Source organism: Spermophilus citellus (genome assembly GCF_964194105.1).
Source record: "Spermophilus citellus genome assembly, chromosome: 1".
Taxonomy (NCBI): Eukaryota; Metazoa; Chordata; class Mammalia; order Rodentia; family Sciuridae; genus Spermophilus; species Spermophilus citellus.
The window spans coordinates 29,187,434-29,211,948 of record NC_138182.1 but is presented as its reverse complement, the minus strand read 5'-3'; the positions used below and the strand labels follow the sequence as shown (position 1 = coordinate 29,211,948).

The window sequence follows — 24,515 nt, the reverse complement described above, 5'->3', positions numbered from 1 at the left end:
AGTCCATATGTATTTCTTTTACATATGGCAATAGATTGAAATGAAGTCTACACTATAGATGGTTTTTATAAATCAATACTCTGTATACTAGTAATGAGTGATCTTTTATGTATAACCTTAACTCCAGGAATTACAGGCTACATTTTTAAAAAAATAAAAATAGCTTTATTAAGTAAATCTCATGGAAAAGATAAACAGTCCTAAAACTCGGATAACAATTTTACTCAATAGAATGTTCATTAGAAAATCTTCATTACCTTTTGCCACTAAAAGGCTGATTCTAAGAAACAGAAATATGGAAGCTGCTTTCAAACCTTATTATATATTTTTAAACCTCAAATTACACTATATGCTTGCTGCCTGTAAGCCCCATTTTGCTAATAACTGCCAAATACTCATAGTACATAAGATAATGACAAACAATAAAAATAAATACTTAAGTGATTTTCATAGCCCAAACTTATAGAAATTTCAACATCTTCAATAATATTACAGCATATGAAGTATATTAAAATCAACAGATCTATGCATATTACTTACTTTAACCATTGTCTCAGGAGAAACTTCTTCATCTGGAACCCAAAGTTTAGTTGTCTTTTTTCCTGGAAGCTAAGTCAAATGTAAGAAATTAAAAATATGAATATGAATTTTCATTTCAATTAATACTAAAGTGAATGAATAAATGAAATATTTACCTTCTACAACGATAGTCATACATATGATTAAAACAACTCATCTCTTTAACCTTTCAAAAAGACTGAAAGGCACATCCTCACTAGCACCTAGGTACAGCACTTACATATCATCATCACTAGTTGGTTCTTTGTAGGTATGTGCCAGAACTGACTTTAAACTGCACATACTCCCTTACTTAGTGGCTAACAATTCAATTACTTAAGGCAACTGAAAAAGACAAGGATAAAAATCAATGGGACCAAGAATGTAGTTTTAAATAAGAAGAATGATATTTTTAAAAATCCTGAGCAAGAGAAAAATCAGACAAGTTTCTAGTTCAATACAGGTCATAGAAACACGCATTAATACCTTCTTACCTAAGTGACAAAGCATATACGTATACAAACTGAACAATCGACAGAGGTGGAAAAGGGGGGGGAGGCAAAAAAGGCCAGAGTCACTGGAAAACACAAAAGTGTACAGTGGAAAAAAAAAAAAATATATATATATATATATATATATAAAACTGTTGGAAGACTTGCAGTTCCATAAAGGTAAAGAGAAAACCCATTCCAAAAGTTAGTTGTTGTTTTTTTCCCCCAGCACAATAACAAAAATATCGTGCAGATATTGGTAGATGTGAATATATGATAGCAACCAGGAAATTAAAGTGGCAAAAGAGCCATTAGAAACAGTTGGAACTGCTGAGATCCCATTTTACTTACAGGTCAGGATATAGGAATTGAGAATCACCTCAGGGAAACTCTGGCAACACTTCCTGTAACTCTGGATGTGGAATGTCCCCCCAGAGGCTCACGAATTGAAGGCTTGATCCCAGCTAGTGATGCTATTCGAAAGTAATGGAAACCTTAGGAAGTGGGGCTTAGATGGAAGATGTAGGTCACTGGGGCATGTCCATGAAGGGCATATCTCACCCCAGATCCCATTACCACTAAAGTGAGCAGTTCTGCTCCAGTATACCCTCCCTGTAACGATGTCCTTTCTCAACACCAAACCAGAAAAAAATAATCCCAAGTGACCATGAACATTAACCTCTGAAACCATGAGCAAAAATAAATCTTTCCTCTTTAAAGTTGTTTATCTCAGGTATTTTGTCACTGCAACAGAAAGCTAACACAAATCCCAGTATCTAGAAAGGCAAACTCCCACAACACAGGGCAGAAGACTCACTCACAACTTAAGATGTGAAGTGCCTTCCAGGTATAAAGTAAAAATAATGAAAAAGGAATTACATTAGGCAAAACCTAATGAAGTTTCTGAACTAGGAATATAAAGATCCCAAAAGCTTCCATGGCGGAAGCTATCAAAAAGGAGCAAGAAACAAATCAACTTCAGATTTCTCTGCTACAAAACAGATGCCCAAAACAATGTTCTGAATTTCCTGCGGTCAAGTAATTTAAAACACAGAATTCTAAAGAATCAAAGGTAAATTCAAGCCAGAAAGTTTCTAAGTTACATTTTGAAAAAAATTAGTCAAAGTTATGCTATGATAAAATATTCAATTCACAAGAAAAAATCCAATCAGGCTAAATTACAAGTTAAAAAATTAATGTTATCATTTAATAAGACCAAGAGAGACTGTCTGGTGAATTTAAACTAAAATGAAACTACAAAAAAAAAAAATCATCAACATACAAAATCTAAAAATTATTGCATGAAAAAAATACACTAGTGAAGCTGAAAAACATTAAACAGGATACAGATTTAAATGGGATACTCACACAAACAAGAAGATATTGATGTACCTTATATTTATACACCAATAAGATACAGCATTAATGTACATTTGTACAACTAGTCAAATATATAAAACAAAGAAGATTTTAATTTGAAGAAAAGGTAGAAAAGTCAAATCAGAAGAATGTAGAAATAATACAAGATTTAGAAAATAAAAACTAGCATTCTTCATAAATGACAATTAAAAAGTAAATAGAAAAGAAAATTTAGTAATAAAAATGGTATAAAATCAAAACCACAAAATTCCCATCAACCACAAATATAAAGCATAATTTTAGAATATTATAGTACTTAGCATAAGTTGTATGACAGAACACAGTATCAGAGAAATTTTTAAATTTCCTTTATAGAGAAAACTATATAGAGCTTCAATGAAAAATATCTGTGGATGAACAAACAAAGCAACAGAAAAGAACAAAAGTTATACACATACACAGAGTTTTAGCACTGAAGAAAACCAGAAAAAGGTAAGATTATTCAATAAAAACTGTGTTGGAGGAACTGGGGCTGTGGTTCAGAGGTAGAGCACTTGACTGACATGCATGAGGCACTGGGTTCAATCCTCAGCACCACATTAAATAAATAAATAAATACATAAATAAATAAATAAAAGATATTGTGTCTATCTACAACTAAAAAATATATTTAAAAAAAAACACCTTAAAACTTTTCAAAGAACATATGAGAGACTATGACATTGGGGAGAAAGGGATTTTTAAACTGGAAGTAAAAAGCATCATTGACACAAGAAAGGAATGATAAAATACAGCTACAGTAGTAACTTTTGCTCAAAGGATATCATAAAGAGAATGAAAAGATACACAGTAAAATGGTTTTATGCATTTTATGAAGACACTACAACATACACCTGATAAAGGATTAATGTATATAAAGACTACCTATGGGAAAAAGATAAGCAATCCAGAAAAAAGCACAGAGGTAGGGTGGGGGAGTTGAAAGGAATTTCAGAAATTTCAGAACGGAGGCACTATGAATGATAACTATAGACACGTAAGAACCAGGGAAATACAAATTAAGACTATAATGAGACACTAACATCTATTAGGTGGGCAAAATTTAAAAATCTGATGAGTGCTAGACACTGCTGTAGGAAAATAAGTGTCAACAACCACTGTGGAAAGTAGTTTGACAGGGCTGGGGATATAGCTCAGTTGGTAGAGTGCTTGCCTTGCATGTACAAGGCCCTGGATTTAATCCCCAGCACCACAAAAAAAGAAAAAAAGAAAAAAAAAGAAAAAAAAAGAAAGGTAGTTTATAATAAATTGAAAAGTTAAATATATATATACACACTGTAGTTCATCAATTTCGAAGTAGAGAAAGTCTTGCTCATGTGTATTAGGAGGCCTCTATAACAGCATTCATACATACAGTACCACTCAACAGAGGAAGGAAATGAAAACATTCCAAATTTGCTAGGAGATTAATAGATAATGAGATTTTTCCCACCACAAAATAATGTAGAGAGTAATGAATGAATTAACCACAGCATATTTAGTAACAGGATTATTATTAGAAAAAACTGAAGTGATTAAAAGCAAGAAACTCAAGACTACATATGATATGATTCTTAAAAATCTCTAGAAAAAGTAAAAATTTAAAAAGTACATTGTTTAAAGAGATACTTGTGGCAAAAATGAATGAATGAATGAATGAATGAACAGCAACCCCCAAAATCCAGATGAGTAGGTACTAGGGGCAGGAAGGAAATAGAAAGAATTGGAGAGTAATAAAACCAGGACCTAATAGTACATGGGTGGTCACTGCGTTAAAATATTAGCTATACAAATGTCACATATATTCCTTTGTACATACTCAATGTAAGATAAGACAAATTAATGGGTAAAAGTGGTAAGATGTTCTATTTTTGACAAGAGCTAACTCAGTTATTTTGAACCAATTTTCCCACTGAATCAAATAGAAAGTCTAGACAAATTATTTTTAAAAAATCACCTTGAAGACAATAAATAGCTTACCAAAGCAGTGAGACTTTGCAGAGAAAAGTTTCAAAAGAAGAGGGAAATCGAAAAGAGTTGTGCCTGGCATTAAGAGCAGTCTTCTCACCCATACGACTACTAGTTTTCAAAGTTTAAAAGAAGTGGCTGAGAATGTAAACAAAGTTTTTAATCACTGTCACAGTGCTGGAGGATAAAATTTGAAATTTTGGGTCCAATGCCTTATTGAATACCTAGACTTTGAGTTGGATAACAAACAAATCGACTCCACACGTAAAGGTGTCTAGAAAAAGAAATCAGCCTATCAAAAACTGAAGACCAGGGACTGGGGTGGGGTTGTGGCTCAGAGGTAACACGCTTGCCTAGCATGCGTGAGGCACTGGGTTTGACTCTCAGCACCATATACAAATAAATAAAATAAAGGTCCATCAATAACTAAAAAATATTAAAAGAAAAAACTGAAGACCAGCTTCCAAATGGATGAAGGTGATCTGACTGTCAAAAGCAAAAAGCAAACCCTCAATGGAAGAATATAAACTCATACAGAGCCTCAAACTATCTCTAATTTTTTTATTTTAAAAAAACCTATCACTAATAAAAAATAACACATATACAACATAAGACCTAACCACAAATTGAGAGAAAAAAATCAACAAGGGTGGGGGGAGTCACACAAAATCCATAAAATGAGCCTAAGAGTATGAATTGCAACATAAATTTAAATGTTCAAGGATTAAATGACAAAAGAATTCTAGAAGGGAACAAAGTTATGTCTAAAAATAGGGAAAAGAACTCAATGCAGTGCCACAGGCCTGTAACCCCAGCAGCTTGGGAGGCTGAGGCAGGAGGACTGAGTTCAAAGCCAGCCTCAGCAAAAATGAGGCACTAAGCAACTCAGTGAGATCCTGACTCTCAACAAAATACAAAACAGGGATTGGGATGTGGCTCAGTGATTGAGTGCCTGAGTTCAATCCCCACTACCAAAAACTAAACAACAAAACAAAAACACCTCAATGCATGAGTTTATCACAAGATTAAACAAAATTGAGGAATTTGTAAACTCAAGACAGGTCAGAAGAAAGCAAAAACTGAAGCATGAAGAGGCTAGAAGTGCGGAAAAAGTATGTCCAGACAGCTGGTTCACAGAAAACAAACAAAAGAATGTGCCTAGAGTACTAAGAAAGCAAGAGCAAAAAGAAGATCATAAATTTCAAAATTTATGAAAGACACCAAACCAAACAATCAAGGAGAGCTACAAGCCCCAAATAGAATATATATGTAGAAAGCACACCCAAATGCACCACAATAAAACTGGATACTAATGCAAAATAGAAAAAATTAAAGGCATTCACAGCAAAAAGATAGGAAACCTTAAGAGGAACATGGATAGTGACAGACTATAGGAGAAAAGAAAATGAAAATGATAACGGAATAATATTTTCAAATCATCAATGTGGTAAAACATACCAGCCTAGAATTCTAAACACAGATAAAAATATACTTTTAAAAATTAAGACAAAGTAGACATGTGAGACAAACAAAAAAGAGAAGCTTCATATTAAATAAAATATTAAAGTGGTCCCATGAGTAGAAAATCACCACATAGAAAGTAATGAAAAACAAAAGAAACTAGAAAATATGTTGGCAAATCTAAAGAAATATTGCCTGTATAAAACAAAACTACAGAAATTGTCCTATGTGAACAAGAACACAAAAAGCATTAGAGAATAAAGAAACCAAAGTATTCTAAGGTCCTTGTGCTACAGAGAAAGTTCAAAACAGTGTGAATAACATTGGCCTTTAATAAGTCAAAAGAAGATGTTGTTAATTTCAAGTGAGAATAGCAAAATATAAAATAGGCCAATAAAAGGGGAAATGAAATAAAATTATTTAATAAAAATAAGGCAAGAAAGAGAAAAATGAATAAAGAACTGAGAAAACAAACTGAAAATAATAATAGATGGCAGGATAACCATTATCTGTGTAATGTAATGTAATGTACTGCAATTTGATTAAATTAAACATAAAATTGACAGAGTGTGTATGTCAGAAATGGAATTAATGTAATATTCCTATTTTTGAAAATATATTTATATGTAGTTGGACACAATACCTTTATTTTATTTATTTTTATGTGGTGCTGAGGATCAAACCCAGGGGCTCACATATGCTAGATGAGAGCTCTACCCATGAGCCACAACCCTAGCCCCTAATGTGATAATCTATATATGCCATTTTGACATTTTCAAGTGCTCCATTAGTTACTACTAATCCATATTTCTACCTTGAGACTGGGGGAAAGATAAAAATGTCCTCCCTCGCCACTTTCATTGTTTTGGAGGTCCTGGCCAGTGCACAGGAAGAAAGGAAACATGGAGCCTTAAGAAAGGAAGATAAATAAAACAAAATTATCATTATGAATAAATGATATGATAGGAGAAACTCAAAAATACAAAGAATTGAAATTATTTTTAAATGACTTTAACAAGGTCTAAGGATACAAAGTCAATATAAAAAATTAACTAGTTCTTTGTATATACCGAACTTAAAAAATAAAAATTAAAAATTATATTATTTACAATAGATTCAAAAATATCAAATGTCTAGAACATATGTAAAAAAAAAAAAGATACATAAAATCTCCACATAAAAATTCAGCAAGATAAATTAAGGACTATTTAAGAGATATATTATCTTCATGAAATGGAAAGCTTTGGAATATAACATGTTCATGGAACAGTAGGTAGTATTAGAATAATGAAAATTATCTCCAAATTTGTAATTCAAGGCAATCCCTATCAAAATTACAGGCAATGATGTGTATGTGTGTCTTGGAGTAGAATGGAATAGGCAGAGAGGGCAAGTCAATTCTAATATTTATATAGAAAAAAAAATTTTAAAGAAATGAAAATGGTGATGAAGGAAGAGGAGGAAGAAGGACAGGAAAAAGGAGGAGTTCTCAATGACATTTGGAAGACTTATGCTATTAAATATCAAAACCTGCTATAACAATTGAGACAATATAAAAAATATTAAACTATGGATACAAGATTTAAACAAAAGTAGCAGTAACAAGTAATGAGGAATCTTCATGATTTTGAATTTGAGAATGGATTCTTGGAAAAATTCAAAAGCACAAGCAACAGAAGAAAGAGAGAAATTGAATTTCATCTAAATCCCCAGTACCTGACCCCTACCCAAATTAAAATTTCTGTGCTTGAAAGCATATTACTAAGAAACTAAGGGGCTAGGGTTGTGGCTCAGTAGTAGAGCGCTTGCCTAGTATGCATGAGGCACTGGGTTCTCAGCACAACATACAAATAAATAAAATAAAGGTCTATCAACAACTTAAAAATGTATTTAAAAAAATGAAAAGATAATCTACCAAATTAAAGAAAATATTACAACATTTATCTGATAAAAATAATATGTAGACCACATAAAGAGCTCTTAAGACTTTTGACAACAAAATGACAAATAACCCCATTTAAAAATTTTTAAAACAACTTGAATAGTCATTGCTCCAAAGAAGACATATATATGGCTAATTAGCATATAAAAATATATTCATCACCATTAGTTATCAAGGAAATTCAAATCAAAACCTTAATGAAACACTACTTTACATACCAGAATGGCTAAAATAAACAAAAGGAAAAAAAGTAAGTTGGTAAGGATATAGAAAATTAGAGAGTTTTCATATATTGCTGATGGGAAAGGTGTATTAGCTGTGGAAAACAGTTTGGCAGATTCTTAAAAAGGTTAACACAAAATTACCACATGATCTAGTAAATCCACTCCTAATTATATACACAAAGAATTGAAAACAAGTACACAAACAAATGCTCTTCTTTATTCATAATATGCAAAAGGTGGAAACTATTCAAATATTCATCAATAAACTATAGTATACTGTATACAATAGAATTTTCATCAGCCACAAAATAGAATGAAGAAGTGTTACATGCTACAATAAGGATGAGCCTTAAAAACATTATGTGAAAGAAGTCAGACACAAAAGGTCATGAATGTAGGATTCCATTTATAGGAAATATTCAGAACAGGTAGAGACAGGAAGGAAACTGATGATTGTCATCAGCTTAAGGGGATGAAGAGGGAAAATGGAAAGTGACTACTTAATGAAAATATTCTGGAACTAGATCAAGATGGTAGTTGCACAACATGACGGATAAAGCAGTGACACAGAATTGTATGGTTTAAAATAGTTAATTTTACATTATGTGAATTTTGCCCCAATTAAAAAAAAATCAATGAGAAATTCCATCTTTTCAGTAAGTGGTATTGCATCAGATGGAAATAAAAATGAATTTGACATCTATTTTGTACATATACAAAAGTCAATTTCAAGTAGCATATAGAGCAAAAGGTAAAAGTTAACTAGAACAAAGCTGTCAACATTTTACCACTGTTTACAAATGGCTACTGCACACCAAAACGTGTAAATGAAGAACTAGATTTATAACTATATTTAATTCAAACATATATTTAATTAGAGATATGTGACTAATGGCTACTGAATCAGTGCAAGTCTAGAAAACAACATAGGAAACATGTTCACAATCTTGGGGTAGATGAAACAACTTACGGGCTAACCATAAAAATTGATAAATTTGGGCTTTGTTAATATTAAGAAATCTGCTCATCAAAAGATAGCATTAAGAAAGTGAAAGAGGTACAAAGTAGGAGAAAAAAATTTGTAACAGAATATATAAAGAAATCTAACAAGTTAGATAGGGATTCATATTTTTAATAGAAAAATGAGGGAAAATCTCAAGCAGGCACCTCACAAAAGAGAAGACCTAAAACATCAATATAGAGATTCGAGCTGGTGGATTAGAGGAAGGCTGCATTTGCAGTTGCTCTGTGGCTTGAGTTTCTCAGCAGAGTTGGGTGAAAGAAGGAATTCAATAAAATTTAATATTGGATGTTGAGACTCTTAGAAAACATTGAACCAGAGACAAGATAGAATACATTGGAATCAAACTGGTTATGGCAATGGCAGCAGCACTGGTTTACCACAGAGGGAGAGATAATACAAAGAAACAAAATGGACAAATTTGGCATGGAAAAACTTACAGAACGGAGAAGTCTGAACTTAGATGAACCAGAGACTGAACAGTAAGCTGATGTTTAAAAAGTACTCTGTGTTTCTCAACTGGTAAGCAGAAAGCTGAGGAGGGAGCCATCTGGAGGAGGCCATGCTTCAGTTTGGTGCTACAGGAGCCCAGGAGACCATAACAAATACTGCTATACTATCCCAGCCATGATGTACAATGTGGTTTAAGTGCACCTAGCACAAAGTCTGATGGCTCACAAAACCAGCTAAAGGCAGCTGGGAAACTGAACAGGTAGACATGATTACACTTGGAGCCTGAGAAGGTGGTGCAATATGCCAGACCTGAAAAGGGTTGGATCCCCCACCCTAATACAGTTCAAAATCCAGAAGGCCAGCAGATATTAACATCTGCCCAGTTCTAGGGATGTGCTTATTTAATCTCTCTGGAACAGATACCACCAATAAAGTCCCAAAGTCCTGATGAGAGTTAAGCATCAGCCAACTCTCACTTAGAACTCCACAGCAGCCTCACCCTGGGAGGGCATCAGCTTGTTCTGTCCTGACAGAACTCCAATTGAGAATACTTCCCATTGCTGCCAATCTTGTACTGTGAGAAGGGAAGCTGAGAGCTATTTCAACCAGTTTCAGTTTTAGGCCGCTCCAGCTGGCAGCTTAGTAAACAACAGAAAAAAGAGGCAGGATTTACAACTACCATCCATTCCTCTTTCTAATGGGTACACAGCCCAAGAAGAAATGGAAATAAAGCTGGGCACAGTGGCACACGCCTGCAATCCCAGAAGCTTTGGAGGCTGAAGCAGGAGAATCGCAAGTTCAAAGCCAGCCTCCACAACTGCGAGGTGCTTAGCAAGTCAATGAGACCTTGTGTCTAAATAAAATACAAAATAGGGCTGGGGATGTGTGATTCAGTGGTGGAATACCCTGAGTTAAATCCCTGGTACTCAAAAAAAAAAAAAAAAAGATCAGAAATGAGGACAGTCAGACACAGGCAGTGAACATCCATCCTCATCAACAGTTTTTACCACCTTATTGGAGCTAGTTCTTTCATTTTTTCATTAGAATTTTTTTCGTTTGTGTACGTGTTCCTGCTATGCAGATTTGACTTGTGATATACATGTATGTACTTGTGTGTTGTGTGGTGTATGTACGTGTATTTATATATACAAGCACATATATATATATATACATGTTTTTCTCACTTTTAGCATTTTTAATAGCTTTTATTTTTCTTTAATCTTTTAATGTTTTTCTTTTTTTTAAGTTGTAGATGATCACAATATCTTTAGTTATTTATTTTTATATGGTGCTGAGGATCAAACCCAGTGTGCCTCACATGTGTAAGGCAAGTGCTCTACCATTGAGCTAGGGGGGCTCAATGGTTTTTCTTTTTCTTTTTTTTTGTCTTTTGAGAGTTAGGGTTTTTTGCTTGTTTGTTTCTCTTGTTCTTCTCTTTTTCCCCTCTAATAGCCAATTTCTCTGTTTCCCTCCTTCTCTATTTGTTTCTTTAATTTTTTCCCTATCTTTAAAACTATCACTTGCTACATCTCTCCAGCTTTATGTTCATATTCTGAACATTCTAAATTTTCTTTTACTTTCCTATCACATTTTATTTTCTCTTAATGCACTGTTCTTTTTAACATATTTTAGGGCTGGGGATGTGGCTCAAGCAGTAGCGTACTCGCCTGGCATGCGTGTGGCCCGGGTTCGATCCTCAGCACTACATACAAATAAAGATGTTGTGTCTGCCAAAAACTAAAAAGGAAATATTAAATTCTCTCTCTAAAAAAAATTAATATATTTTAGAACTATTTGATAATTCCTGCTCCCACCACTCATGCTGTGGTGATTATTAGTATTGTGGATGGTATACCTGACAAGTGCTGTTTACTTTACTGCCAGGTCTAGTTCACAGGTTTTTTATTGTTGTTGGCAATTGATGACCCCACCATTCCTGATTTGTGGTAATTAGTGGTGCAGATGTCGTGTAAATATATTTTGCTGATGTTGTTCTTGTTTGTTTCCCCTCTTCTGAGAGGTGCTGGGACTCTACAAAGACACTACAAGTTCACAGGGTAGAGAGTCTACCGCTGAGCTAACTTGAAACCCAGCTAAGAAACAGCACACCTTGCTCCATGTACAAATAAACCATAGTCAAACTGCAAAAACACTTTAGTACAAAAAAATAGAGGAGACAAAAATCGCAAACCAAGGTCCAGGCCCCAACTAGGAACTGCAGGAGTCTCCCTCATGGAAGTTCATCCCTCCAGAGAAAACAGGGAGAAATAACACAAAATTGTGGACAACACACCTACAAAAAGGACCCCACTGTTTGGAGACCTACAGGGAAAATGAGATCCTCTAGTTTTGACATAATGTGTACTATATCAAAATATACTAATCATCACTGGAGAGCTAACGGTAAACTATCCTATAAAATCCACTTGGAAATATAAAAATTCACAATAACCAGATATCCCAGAAAACTGTGTGAAGAGAAGGCTGTGACCTGAGAAATCCATTCTAGAAGATGCATAAAACCCAGCAAAGGAATACAAGAAATGTGTAAAAAAATAAAAGTTACATGACACCAAAAGTTCATAATTCATCAGCAACTAACTCCAAAGATACTGAGGTGAATCAAATACCAGATAAAGAATTTTTTAAAAGATTATAAAAATGATCAATGAAATCCAAAAGAACACAGAAAAACAACTGAATGCATTAAGGAAGTCAATACAACATATAAATGAGAAATTTAAAAAGGAGATAGATATTGAAAAAAAAATAGAAATCTTAGAAATGAAAGGCACAACAAATCAAATAAAATGGTGAAAGTCAAATAGAGTAGACTATGCAGAAGGCAGAATCTCAGAACCAGAAGTGGCGAGGCTTGAACATTCATATAGCATTAAAGAAAATAATAAGTAACCATGACCAGAATATACAGAAACTCTGGGACAACATGAAGAGAACAAATCTAAGAATCACTGGAATCAAAGATCAGGCTAATGGCAAGGATAAACTCTTCAGAAAAAAACTCCAAACCTTGAGACTGAGATAGGCACCTAGATGTCATTCAGAACCCCAAAAATTAAAAAAAAAAAAAAACCTCTCCATACCACACTATAATTAAAACCTTTTAAAGGCTCAAGAGAAAACAAATGGGTCACATTTAGAAGTAAGCCAATTACAATTATTTCAACTTTTCAGCACAAACTCAAAGTCAGGAGAGAGCTTGATATGATGTATTCTAAGTCCTAAAAGAAAACAATTGTCATATCAAGCAAAGCTATCCTTCAGAATCAAAACAGAAATAAAAACCTTCCAAGATACTCAGAGAAACAAAACAACCATGACCATGAAACCAGAACCACAGAAGAAACTTACAAGAAATACTTCATACCAAAGGAATTTTAAAAACTTCCAGAGCTTACAAATGGACAAATCTCATTAAAAGAGTAGCTAAGCAAATGAGAAACAGGACCAAATTAAACATGAAAAATAAATAAAAACAGAAGAAATTAATAAACATCTGTCTATAATAACACTGCCACTCCAATTAAAAGATTCAGGAGGCAAAGTGGATTGAAAAACAAGACCCAAACTTATTAGCATAAAATTCACTTGAAAGGTAAAGACAGTCACAGTTTAAAACTAAAAGGATTGAAATTGATATACATGTAAATGGACTCCAAAACCAAGCCGGATAGCTATCCTCACATCTGACAAAGCAAATTTCAAACCAAAATTAATCAGAAGAAACAAAGAGGGTCACTTTATACTGTAAAGGGAACAATCTAAGGAGATATAATGACAGTAAATGTTGGTATACTTAATTATACAGAACACATTACTCAACCCATATAGACTCCATTAAAATAATACTGGATGTTTCAACACACTTCACTAACCAATAGATAGGTCATCTAGATATAAACTCAATAGAGATGCTTCCAACCTAAATAATATTACAAATCAAACAGATTTAACAGGCATCTACAGAATATTTCATTAACAATAGCCAAATACACTTTCTTCTCAGCTGCTCTTAGAATGTTCTCCAAAGCAAACCATATTTTAGGCCATAAAGCAACTTTCAGAAAATACACCCCACTCCCAAAAAAGAGAAGTCAATAAAATTCCTTGCATCTTACTTGAACATAATGGATGAAAATTAAAAATCAATAACAAAAAAATCACTAGAGAATCTGTATAAACACATGGAGATTGAACAACAGACTTCTGCATGATGAATGGTGATAGAAAAAATCAAATGACAAATTTAAAAACTTGTATAATCAAACAAGAACAGCAATACAACATACCAGAACCTCTGGGACAGTAAAAAGGGCAGTTCTAACAGGAAACTTTATAGCTATGAGCATCTCTAAGAAAATCAGAAAGACCCCAAATATATTAATAATGCATCTCAAGACCCTTGGAAAAAAACAACAAATTCCAAAACCAATAAAAGAAATGAAATAATTAAGATCAGAGCTGACATCAATGAAATTGAGAGTTAAAAAATAATACAAAGAATCAAAGAAATGAAGTCAGTTCTTTGAAAAGATAAACAAGATTAATAAGCCCTTAGCCAAACTAATCAAAAGACAGGAAATCCAAGTTAATAAAATTAGAGATGAAAAAGAAGAACTCATCATAAACATCACAGAAATTCAGAGGATCATGAGGGACTATTTTGAGAAGTTACAGTCCAATAAACTGGAAAACACAGAAAAAAACAGATACATTTCTAGACCCATGGACCTTATATATGACCTAGACTAAACATAGGACCTGACAAAATCTAATCAAGAGGACACAGAACATCTAAACAGACAATAACTAGCAATGAGATAGAAGCATTAATAAAAAGCCTTCCAACAAAGAAAAACCCAGGATCAGATGAAATCTCAGCTGAATTCTACCAGACCTTTAAAGGACAACCAATGCCAATGCTCCTCAAATTATTACATGAAACAGAAAAGGGTGGGACACTTCCAAATTCATTCCATAAAGCCAATATCACTCTCATACCAAAACCAGGTAAGGACACATAAAGAAAAGAAAACTACAAACCAATACCCCTGATGAAATTACATGCAAAAATCCTTAATAAACCATTAGCAAATCATGTGCAAAACACATATTAAGAACACTGTATCGGGCTGGAGTTGTGGCTCAGTTGTGGCTCAGCACTCGCCTAGCATGTACGAGGCACTGGGTTCGATCCTCAGCATCACATAAATGTAAAATAAAGATATTGTGTCCACCAAAAACTAAAAAATAAATATTAAAAAAAAACACTGTATGACAAGATTAGGTTTGTTTTTTCCCAGGGTTGCAAGGATGGTTTAACATTTACAAATCAATAAATGTAATTCATCACATAAATAGAATTAAGGATAAAAAACAGGTAATTATCTCAGTAGAGGTAGAGAAAACCTCTGACAAAATTCAGCACTCATTCATGATAGAAACACTCAAAAAACTAGGAACAGAAGGAATCTACCTCAACATCACAAAGGATATACAGGACAAATCCAAAGACAGTGCATGGGGGAAAACTGAAGCATTTCCTTTAAAATCTGGAACAAGACAAGGATGTCGACTCTCAGCACTCCTATTCAATGTAGTAATAGAAATTCTAGGCAGAGCAGTTAAGTTAGAGAAGTAAATAAAAGGGACTAAAAAACAGGAAAGGAAGAAGTCAAATCATCTCTGTTTGCAGATATGATGCTATACTTAGAAGATCCAAAACGCTCCACCAGAAGACTGATAGAGCTAATAAGCAAATGCAGCAAAGTAGCAGTGTACAAAAATCAACACACAAAAATCAATAGCTTTCCTACATGCCAATAATGAATCTGCCAAGAAAGAAATCAAGAAAACAATTCCATTCACGAGACCCTCAAAAAAAATAAAAATAAAATATCTATGAATAAATCTAACCAAAGAGATAAAAGACCTCCACAATGAAAACTACAGAACACTGAAGAAAGAAACTGAAGAAATAAGAAGATAGGAAGACCTCATATGTTCATAGATAGGCATAAGTTATAATGTTAAAAATCAACATAACAATTCACTGCAATCTCCATCAAAATACCAATGACATCCTTCACACAAGGGAGGGCGGGGGTTCTAAAATCACACCTGTAATCCCAGCAGCACAGGAGGATCTCAAGTTCAAAGCTAGCTTCAGCAATGGAGAGGTGCTAAGCAAGTCAGTAAGACCCTGTTTTTAAATAAAATACAAAATAGGGCTGGAGATGTGGCTCAATGGTCAAGTGTCACTAAGTTAAATCCCTGGTACCAAAAAGGAAAGGGAAGGGAAGAAAGGAAAGAAGGAAGAAGAAAAATAAATTTCATTTGGAAGAATAAAAGACACAGAATAGCCAAAACAATCCTAAGCCCAAAAAGCAAAATGGATGCATCACAATACCTGACTTAAATTTATACTACAGAGCTATAGTAACAAGAATTGCATGATACTGACATAAAAACTGATCAACAAAAGACACACTGACAAAACCATATAAATACAGTCATCTGATCCTTGACAAAGGTGCTAAAAAACACAGGAGGAAAGTCAGCCTTTTTAAACAAATGGTGCTGGGAAAACTGGTTATCCATATGTAGAATAAGGAGACTAGATCCTTATCTCTTACCCACCACCAAAGTCAACTCAATGGATCAAAAACCCAGGAAAAGATCAGAAACTATCCAACTCCTATTAAGAAAACATAGGATCAACATTCCAACATATAGGTGCAGGCAACAACTTCCTCAATAGGACTCCTAAAATTCAGGAAATATCATCAAGAGTTAATAAACTTGATGGTATCAAATTTAAAAGCTTCTGCACAGCGAAAGAAACAAGAGCGTGAAGAGAAAAATCTCCAGAATGGGAGAAAATCTTTGACAGCTACTCTTCTAACAGAGGATAAATATCCAAAATATCAAATTTTAAAATATCAAAAATTTAACATTAAAAAAAACCAAATAACCCAATTAATAAATGGGCAAATGAACTACACACACTTCTCAAAAGAAAAAACAGTTGGGCAGTGCCATGCATATCTGTAGTTCTAGAAACTCAGGAAGCTGAGGCAGGAGGATCAAAAGTTTGAGGACAACTTCAGCAACTTAGTGAGTTCCTAAGTTGCTAAATAAATAAAAAGGACTGGCAATGTGACACAGCAGTAAATCACCACTAGGTTTAATCCCTAGTACCACAAAATATAAACAAACAAAAAAGACCAACACACACATGAAAAATGTTCAGCATCTTTAGCAATTAGGAAAATGCAAATCAAAACTACACTAAGATTTCAGGTCACTCCAGTAGAATGGCAGCTATCAAGATTACAAACAACAATAAATGCTGGAGAGATATAGAAAGAAAGGAACCATTTTACACTGTTGGTGGGTTTTTAAATTAGTACAACAACATCAGTATAGAAGTACCTCAAAAGAGTAAGAAAGGAATCACCATTTGACCCAGGTATACCACTCTTCTCAGTATTTATTCTCAAGAATTAAAAGTTATCATATTATAGCACCTGCATACCCATGTTTAAAGCAGCAAAATTTACAATTGTCGAACTACAGAACTGGCCTACATGTATTATCAATGTATGAATGGATTAAAAAAATTGACATATATACACAATGGAGTTTTATTCAGCCATAAAAATGAAATTATGTCATCTACAGGACGGAAGGTTATGTTAAGCAAAATAAACCAAACTTAGAAAGTCAAGGGTTGTACATTTTGTTATGTGGAAACTAGAAAGCATAAAGGAAAAGAAAAAATAGGGGGAAATTTCATGTAAATGAAAGGGAGAGCAGCAAAGTAGATGAAAGGGACCAGGGTGAAGTAAGAGGGGAGAGAAAGAAGATATAGTTGGGAACAATATTGGCCAATTTATATTGCTATATTATGTGCATTTATGAATATATAACAATGAATCCTACCATTATGTATAATTATAATGCACCAATAAAAATTATGGAAAAAATAAAGAAAATAAGTTGTGTGTGTGCATGTGTGTGTATACGTATATATAAAATGCTATTACTTGCTCATAAAATGGATATAGTATGAGACATCTAATAGAAAAGAAAAATGGTACAACTAGAACTTTCATTCATTACAGATAAAAAAAAAATTGGTACATTTTGAAAAACAGTTTGGCAAAAGCTATTAAATCTGAACTTACACAATACCCTGTGACACAGCAATCACATCCTAAAAGAAATGCACACATCATGGCACAAAAATATACTTAAGCAAATATTAATAACCTCAACATTTAACACTGGAAACCATCTAAATATCTGGCAAAAGAACAGGTACATTATGGTACAAACAATACTATACAATACAGCAATGAAAATGAACCAACTTCTATGTGCAATAATATGAACTGATCTCAAGAATATAATATTATATGAAGGAAGTCAGATAATGAATTTACTGTGTAGTTGCAGATGTAACTCAGTGGTAGAGGGCTTGTCTAGCATGTTTGAGGTCCTGGGTTCAATCCCCAGCAAGGAAAAAAATACAAAAAATTATTCTGACAGTTTCATCTATTAAGAGTTTAAAAACAGGTAAAAGTGATTGTGAAAATCATTACCTTCAACGAGGTAATGACAGGAAAGGGAAGAAAAAGAGTTTTAGGGTGTTGGTCATATACTTATATATTTCATTACCTGGGCAACTTATTTGTTCAAAGTTAACTTTGTGGTAATTTAAAAAGCAGCACCATTATAAAATGTGTTCTTTTCTGATAAATTCAATTAAACGTTTTAATTAAGGAAAATAAAACAGGCAGGGCACAGTGGCACACACCTGTAATACCAACTACTTAGGAGGCTGAGGCAGGAGGATCCAAAGTTCCATGCCAGCCTGGGCAACTGGTGAGACCCTGTCTCAAAATAAATTAAAAAGGACTAGGGATGTAGCTCAATGGAAGAGACTGCCTAACGTGTGAGTCCCTAGGTTCAATCTCCAGGACCATAAAAAAGAAAAAGAATATAGGATACAGAAAATTTTAAACACATGATTAGCAAACACGATCTAAAGGATGGAAATACACTTCCTCCAAAACACACACTACTGTCCACAGGGGAAATGATAGGGACAGGTCAAGAATACAGGCAAAGAAACTGGTAGACTATGGAAATTAAAATAGGCCCTTGGCCTCCAAATCACAGAGATTTAGACCACTAGATTTACACAGCCACAAATCATCAGAAATCTAATATATACAACAACAGTTATTATCTCTGTAAACTATTTTTCCATAACCTCTCAGCTTAAAAGTATCAAGGTATTAAACTTAATAATTTAAAAGTATCAAGATGTATCAAAGGGATGATCAGAATAATGATGTATATAACCATGTGGCAGATGTGCACTTAAAATATGCATATTTTAAGTATTTTTAGAGGTTCATTTTTCTTTTGAGCCTCTAGAGACCCTAATACAGTGCTGAGGGTACAGAAGATACAAAACTAATAGCTATCTACAAGTCATTTATATGTGTATACACATCTAAATATACATATATACACGTAAGCATAAAATTTCATGTGACTACAGGGCATCAAGCCCCAAATAAACACAAACCAAAAACAAACAAAATCATTATTTCTTTTCTTTCCCAAAATTTTCTACCAGGGTTCTTTTTTTCTTAACTTTATGTAAGAAAAGGAACAACCACAGTCATGACAACCAAACTGTGAACTGTTTAGTCAATCTGTACATTTTAAAAATAGATGTCCTTATGAAAATTAACCTCCTGTAGAGCTGAATAGAATCAGGTGACATTTATCACATATATATTTCAGGTGATATGCCTATGCTCAACTAAAGAGCTGCTTCAATGTTATTTTACTTATAATGGAGATAAAGCACAGTTAATAAAAACTAAAAAGCCTAAAATAAAGGCAGCCAAATGGAAATGTCATTACCATCAGTTTATTACTCTGCTGCATAAAATTTTAGCAGATAACATCATGAAGAACACAAATCTAAAAAATATAAATTACCCGATCATTCATGAGAAGATCTTTCACAATGAAAGTAGCTACCAAAGATTTCAAAGGAGCAGCAAACTGATCAGGTGCAAGAAGAGCAATATGACCAATAGTAACCAATGGTGTTATAAGATGTTCCAGGTTGCTTGGATCTAGGCTCTTATGCAGAGGCTGAAAATGAAGGGAGGAAAATATATTCAACTCTCTCTATATAAAAAAGATTATAAAAATTAACATATTTCATCTTTGAATTTCAAAAACTACAAAAGTTTCAACGCACATACCTGGTGTAGGTAGTAACTTAAGATTATGTTTAGATTTCTATAGGATTATCTATGTCTAGAACACATTAAGTTTAAACATTTTCAGTTTTGCCCAAGTCATAGTTTAGAAGTAGGTAAAGAAACATTTCAGCCTGTAAAATCCTATTATGTAGCATATATTTTATGGTTATTTATATGAATATATTAGAGACTGTCAGGGCTCACAAATGTCCACTTTGCTTCTACTTCCTGGGCAATAAGATGATTCCCCTTGCAGCTTCCTCTGTAGTTAGGTGAGAACATATGAGTGAGTTCTGGTCAAGGGAATAGAAATGAAAGTGAGGTATGCCACATTTGCACTAAGGCAGGCATAGCAGGATGTCATTTCCACAGGGTCTATCTGTACTCAGTGGCTGATTTAATTCCGAGCATTTGATGGGACTTAAGGAGAAGCCACATTTCAGAAAGAGTCTGTTCGTAAGCTATTGATTAACGGGCCAAACGTCCAAAGGACTTTTCAGTAGCAAGACATAAGCCTTTACCATGTCCATAGTCAATTGAATTTTGGGTGTCTTTATTAAACACCATAACAAAATGATTTTTGTTTTTCTGAAAAGAAATCTAACCATTAATATGCATTTTGTCTAAACAAAAGAATGAAGAAACTTTCACTTACTCTTATAGAATGATGTCCAAAAGGTACTATTAATAAAACTAGGAAAATCAGAAGAGTGCTATCACTGGAATAATCGAAACAATCAGGGACCAAATTGCATTTTGTGTATATACTTGTATATTCCTTCTCCAATATAAACAAAATATCTCTAGAAAAGGACATTAGTAACAGATAACAATGGCTGCATATGGGAAAATAACTAAATAAGTGGGTAGGAACAGAAGGGTAGTGGACTTTTTACTGCATATTCTTTTTCCATCTTCTAATTTGAAAGCAAGTGAATACATTATCTATCATAAATTTTAATGCTGCGTTTTACTGAAACATTTGTGCCCTATTACCTAACACTGAACACCAATAATTCCAAGCTTGAAAAGCAATAGAGAACTGAGGTTTTTTGCTACACATTAGGGCAACATAGACTTAATTTAGTCCAAAATGTATTTAAGTGAGTTTACTTCATGCCACTTGATAAACTCCCTTAGTACTTACAAAGTACACCTAGCTAAGTGCCAGTTTGTTGTTCATACTGTCAACAAAATTATGATAGCATAAATAATTTTTTCAATTAGTTTATTATAAAGAGTTTGATATTATAGTTACGTTAATAAAAACATTTCTGGAAAAGCAAAATTAACAGTCAGATCCTGAAATAACAGCAACCGCAAAAAAGGCCAGAGATATCTAGGAAACATTTTCTCCAAAACCTGAACGTTACAGTTAAAGGAATACAGTTGGGATTCTAGTGAAGATGAAATTAAGTAACAGATAAAATATTAAAAAATAAAATAAAATAAAAGTACTCTAAAAGCACAACTTACTCTCATCATCATCAATGAAACAAAAAGATGAATCAAGAAAAGCAGCCAGGCGCAACGGCACACACCTGTAATCCCAGCAACTCTGGAGGCTGAGGCAGGAGGAATGCAATTTCCAGGCCAGCCCCAGCAATTAAGTGAGGCTCTAAACAACTTGGCAAAACCCTGTTTTCAAAATTGTAAAAAGAGAAAAAAAAAAATGGCTTGGAGGTGTGGCTCAGTGGTTAAGTGTCCCTGGGTTCAAGAGCCAATTATAAAAATTAAAAAAGAGATAAAGAAGAAAAAGCAGGCAGTAGGAAAGATGGTGGAATGAGATGGATATCATTACCCTAGGTACATGTATGACTGCTTGAATACTGTAACTCATGTACAACCAGAGAACTGAAAAATTCTGTTCCATTTGTGTATAATGAATCAAAGAACTTTCTACTGTCATGTATAACTGATTAGAACTAATTTTAAAAAAGGGAAAAAAAGGGAGAGAAAAGAAAGAAAAAGAAAAACAAGTTTCTCACAGGTCAATATGAATTTATTAAAGCCATTCTCATACACAAAAATAAACTATAGGAAAAAAAACCCACATCCAAATGCACAAAAATTAAATTATTTATAATCTACAGAAAAAAAAAACATAAAAATAAAAAGTTGTTTGGAAGATGAAGAGAGCACTTTTCTTCCTTCTCACAGTTTAACATAATACATGAAAATATGACAAAATTAGCATAAAAACTACTTAATAAGAGATTACAAGTATCTATAGTAGATACCATTGGCATGTTTTCCAAATTGTTTTGACTTCACTGAAAGTTCCTAAATTATAAATTAGGATTTTACAGATTTTTATAACTTTTATTTGCAATAACAAGTTTCAAAGACAGTCCTTGGTTATAAAAGACTGCAATAAATATTTAGGTGCAAGTAATTTAAAGTGTGTAGAAAATAATACAAATGTATACTGAAAAGACACACTTTATATCTGAAACATACTTCGGTTAGTCATAAAAGTATAAACTTACTTACTTTAAATACCAATTAATATTGATTTCCAAACCCTATACCCTCAGTACCTCAAACAGAATTCAAATTTTTAAACCTGTAAACTGACAGAATACTCATCTGTTACCTACTATCAGTAACTATAATTTGATATGTAATTACCCAATAATAAGTCTCCAAATGCAAATATATAAAGCAATGTCAAAAAGTATTATATAATTTGATTTCTGAATCTGAATCAGTGTTAAACATTTGAATAATCAGAAATTTTCATGTTTTAATCATTTATCAATGTTGATTTTTCCCTCATTTAAATTCTGAAAATGTACAAAATAATGTAAACATTCTGCAAAAGTCATCAATATTTCCTTTTTAGCAATGATGTATGAAATAAAAAAATTCTCATTACCTCAAATATCTGTGCAAACTGGGTCTCTTTACTAGAAAATATCGCATGGATACAATGAATGGCATATTTGGCTTGACGAGGGGGTCCTTTTTTAGATTTGTGATGTAAAACAGGAAGCAATGCTCTAAAAATAAAAATCAAAGAAAAACAATAAACCAGAAAAACTAGTATGATTTATGTCAGATACTTTAATATTTGTTTAAGCTTTGTGAGACCAAAAACTAATCACTCAGATCTACTCAGACTCACTTTCAATGGCCTATAATTTTGCCTTACAAATGTCTATATTACCAATATAAACCAAATACAAGTATTTTGTTTTAAAATTTTTATTCGATAATTACAAGTACAAATAAGACTGATAATCCACTCCTTTCTAATGGCATTCCCATGATGCCTTTCTCTTTATTCTCACTGCTATCACTCTAACAAAGTTTCTGCCACCTTACAACTAGACCACTGTGATGGGAGGTTGTGTTCTTTCTGAAGTCTGCCTCTTCCTATTCATCTTTTTCTTTGTGCCAGAACAACCTACACAAAGGGAAATCAGATTAACCAATACTCATTAAGCAGTATTATGAGTTGAGCACTAGTAAGGGCCCCAAATCCTTGCCTTCAGGCTACAAGCATCTTAGAAACAAGACAAATGATAACATAAATGTGTTATATCAAATTGTGATAACTACTGTACAGGGGGAAAAAAGAAAAGGAGAGAAAGATAAAAGTGAAGAGGGGAGTGTAAAAGAGAATTTTAAATACAGGCCCCTTCTGATAAAGTAATGCTTGAGCAGAATTCTAAGGGAGATGAGGAGCGAAGTCATGTAGCTACCTGGAAGAACACCCATGTATCACATCATTCTACCACTCAAAACCTTACAATGAAGATTGAATAAAGACGGTGCTCTTAACTATTATTCAAACATCACATGGTAAAAGCAATCTTTCTCACTGCCCAATACCAAACCAATATGAAGAATTCAGAGATACAATAACTCATCACAGTTAAAGAGTAGAGTCTCACAAGATACCAATACAAAGTACAATTAAAAGGCAAACAAAAAACTGAACAGGAACATTAAGATTTCATATTATATGGAAAAAGAATTGCTATCCGTAACATAAAAAGCCGTCCAAAAATAGAAAATGAAAAGACCAATAATACCATAGAAAAATGGGCTGGACATGAAAAGGTACAAAGATCATCAAAAGACAATATTATTAGGGCTGGGAGCTGTGGCTCAGTGGTAGAGCACCTGACTGGCATGTGTGAGACACTGGGTTCAGTCCTCAGGACCACATAAAATAAGTAAATAAAATAAATGTACTGGGTCCATCTACAACTAAAACAAAATTCAAAAAAAAATGTGTTAAAGAAAGACAATATTACCTTGAAATATATGAAAAAAATGTTTACTTTCACTCTAATCAAAAATAAGCAAGGAAATTAAAAGTACACCAAGAGAATGTCTGCTGCAGATGATGTAAATGAAACTGGATTTATTCCCTTGACTTAGCCAGAAAACAAACTAAATATGTTAAAGGTTTCAGGCACTAGACAACAGGCAACAGGTCTTAAAAGATGGCAAACAATTATTACATCTTCCCCAGCTTAATCCGCGGAGACAATTCCCAAGCCACAGTACAAGAAGTAACCAAAGCCAGGCACAGTGGCCCACATGTATAATCCTAGCTACTCAGGAGGCTGAGGCAGGAGGAAGGCAAGTTGAAGGCAATCTCTGTAACCCAGTAGAACCAGTCTTAAAATGAAAATATAGGGCTGGGGATGTGGCTCAAGCGGTAGCGCG

At 33.5% G+C, this 24,515-nt stretch overlaps 1 protein-coding gene across 1 annotated transcript in view; it reads right to left on the bottom strand.

Annotated features, from left to right (window-relative positions):
• PDS5B (PDS5 cohesin associated factor B) overlaps positions 1 to 24,515 on the bottom strand; it is a 210,199-nt gene that overhangs the window by 31,091 nt on the left and 154,593 nt on the right. Inside the window, exons 20-22 of the mRNA XM_081276045.1 lie at positions 22,711 to 22,834; positions 19,561 to 19,719; positions 541 to 609 (exon numbers count right to left, since the gene is read on the bottom strand). Of these exons, the coding sequence (XP_081132171.1) occupies positions 541 to 609; positions 19,561 to 19,719; positions 22,711 to 22,834 (352 nt within the window). The remainder of the gene's footprint in view (positions 1 to 540; positions 610 to 19,560; positions 19,720 to 22,710; positions 22,835 to 24,515) is intronic.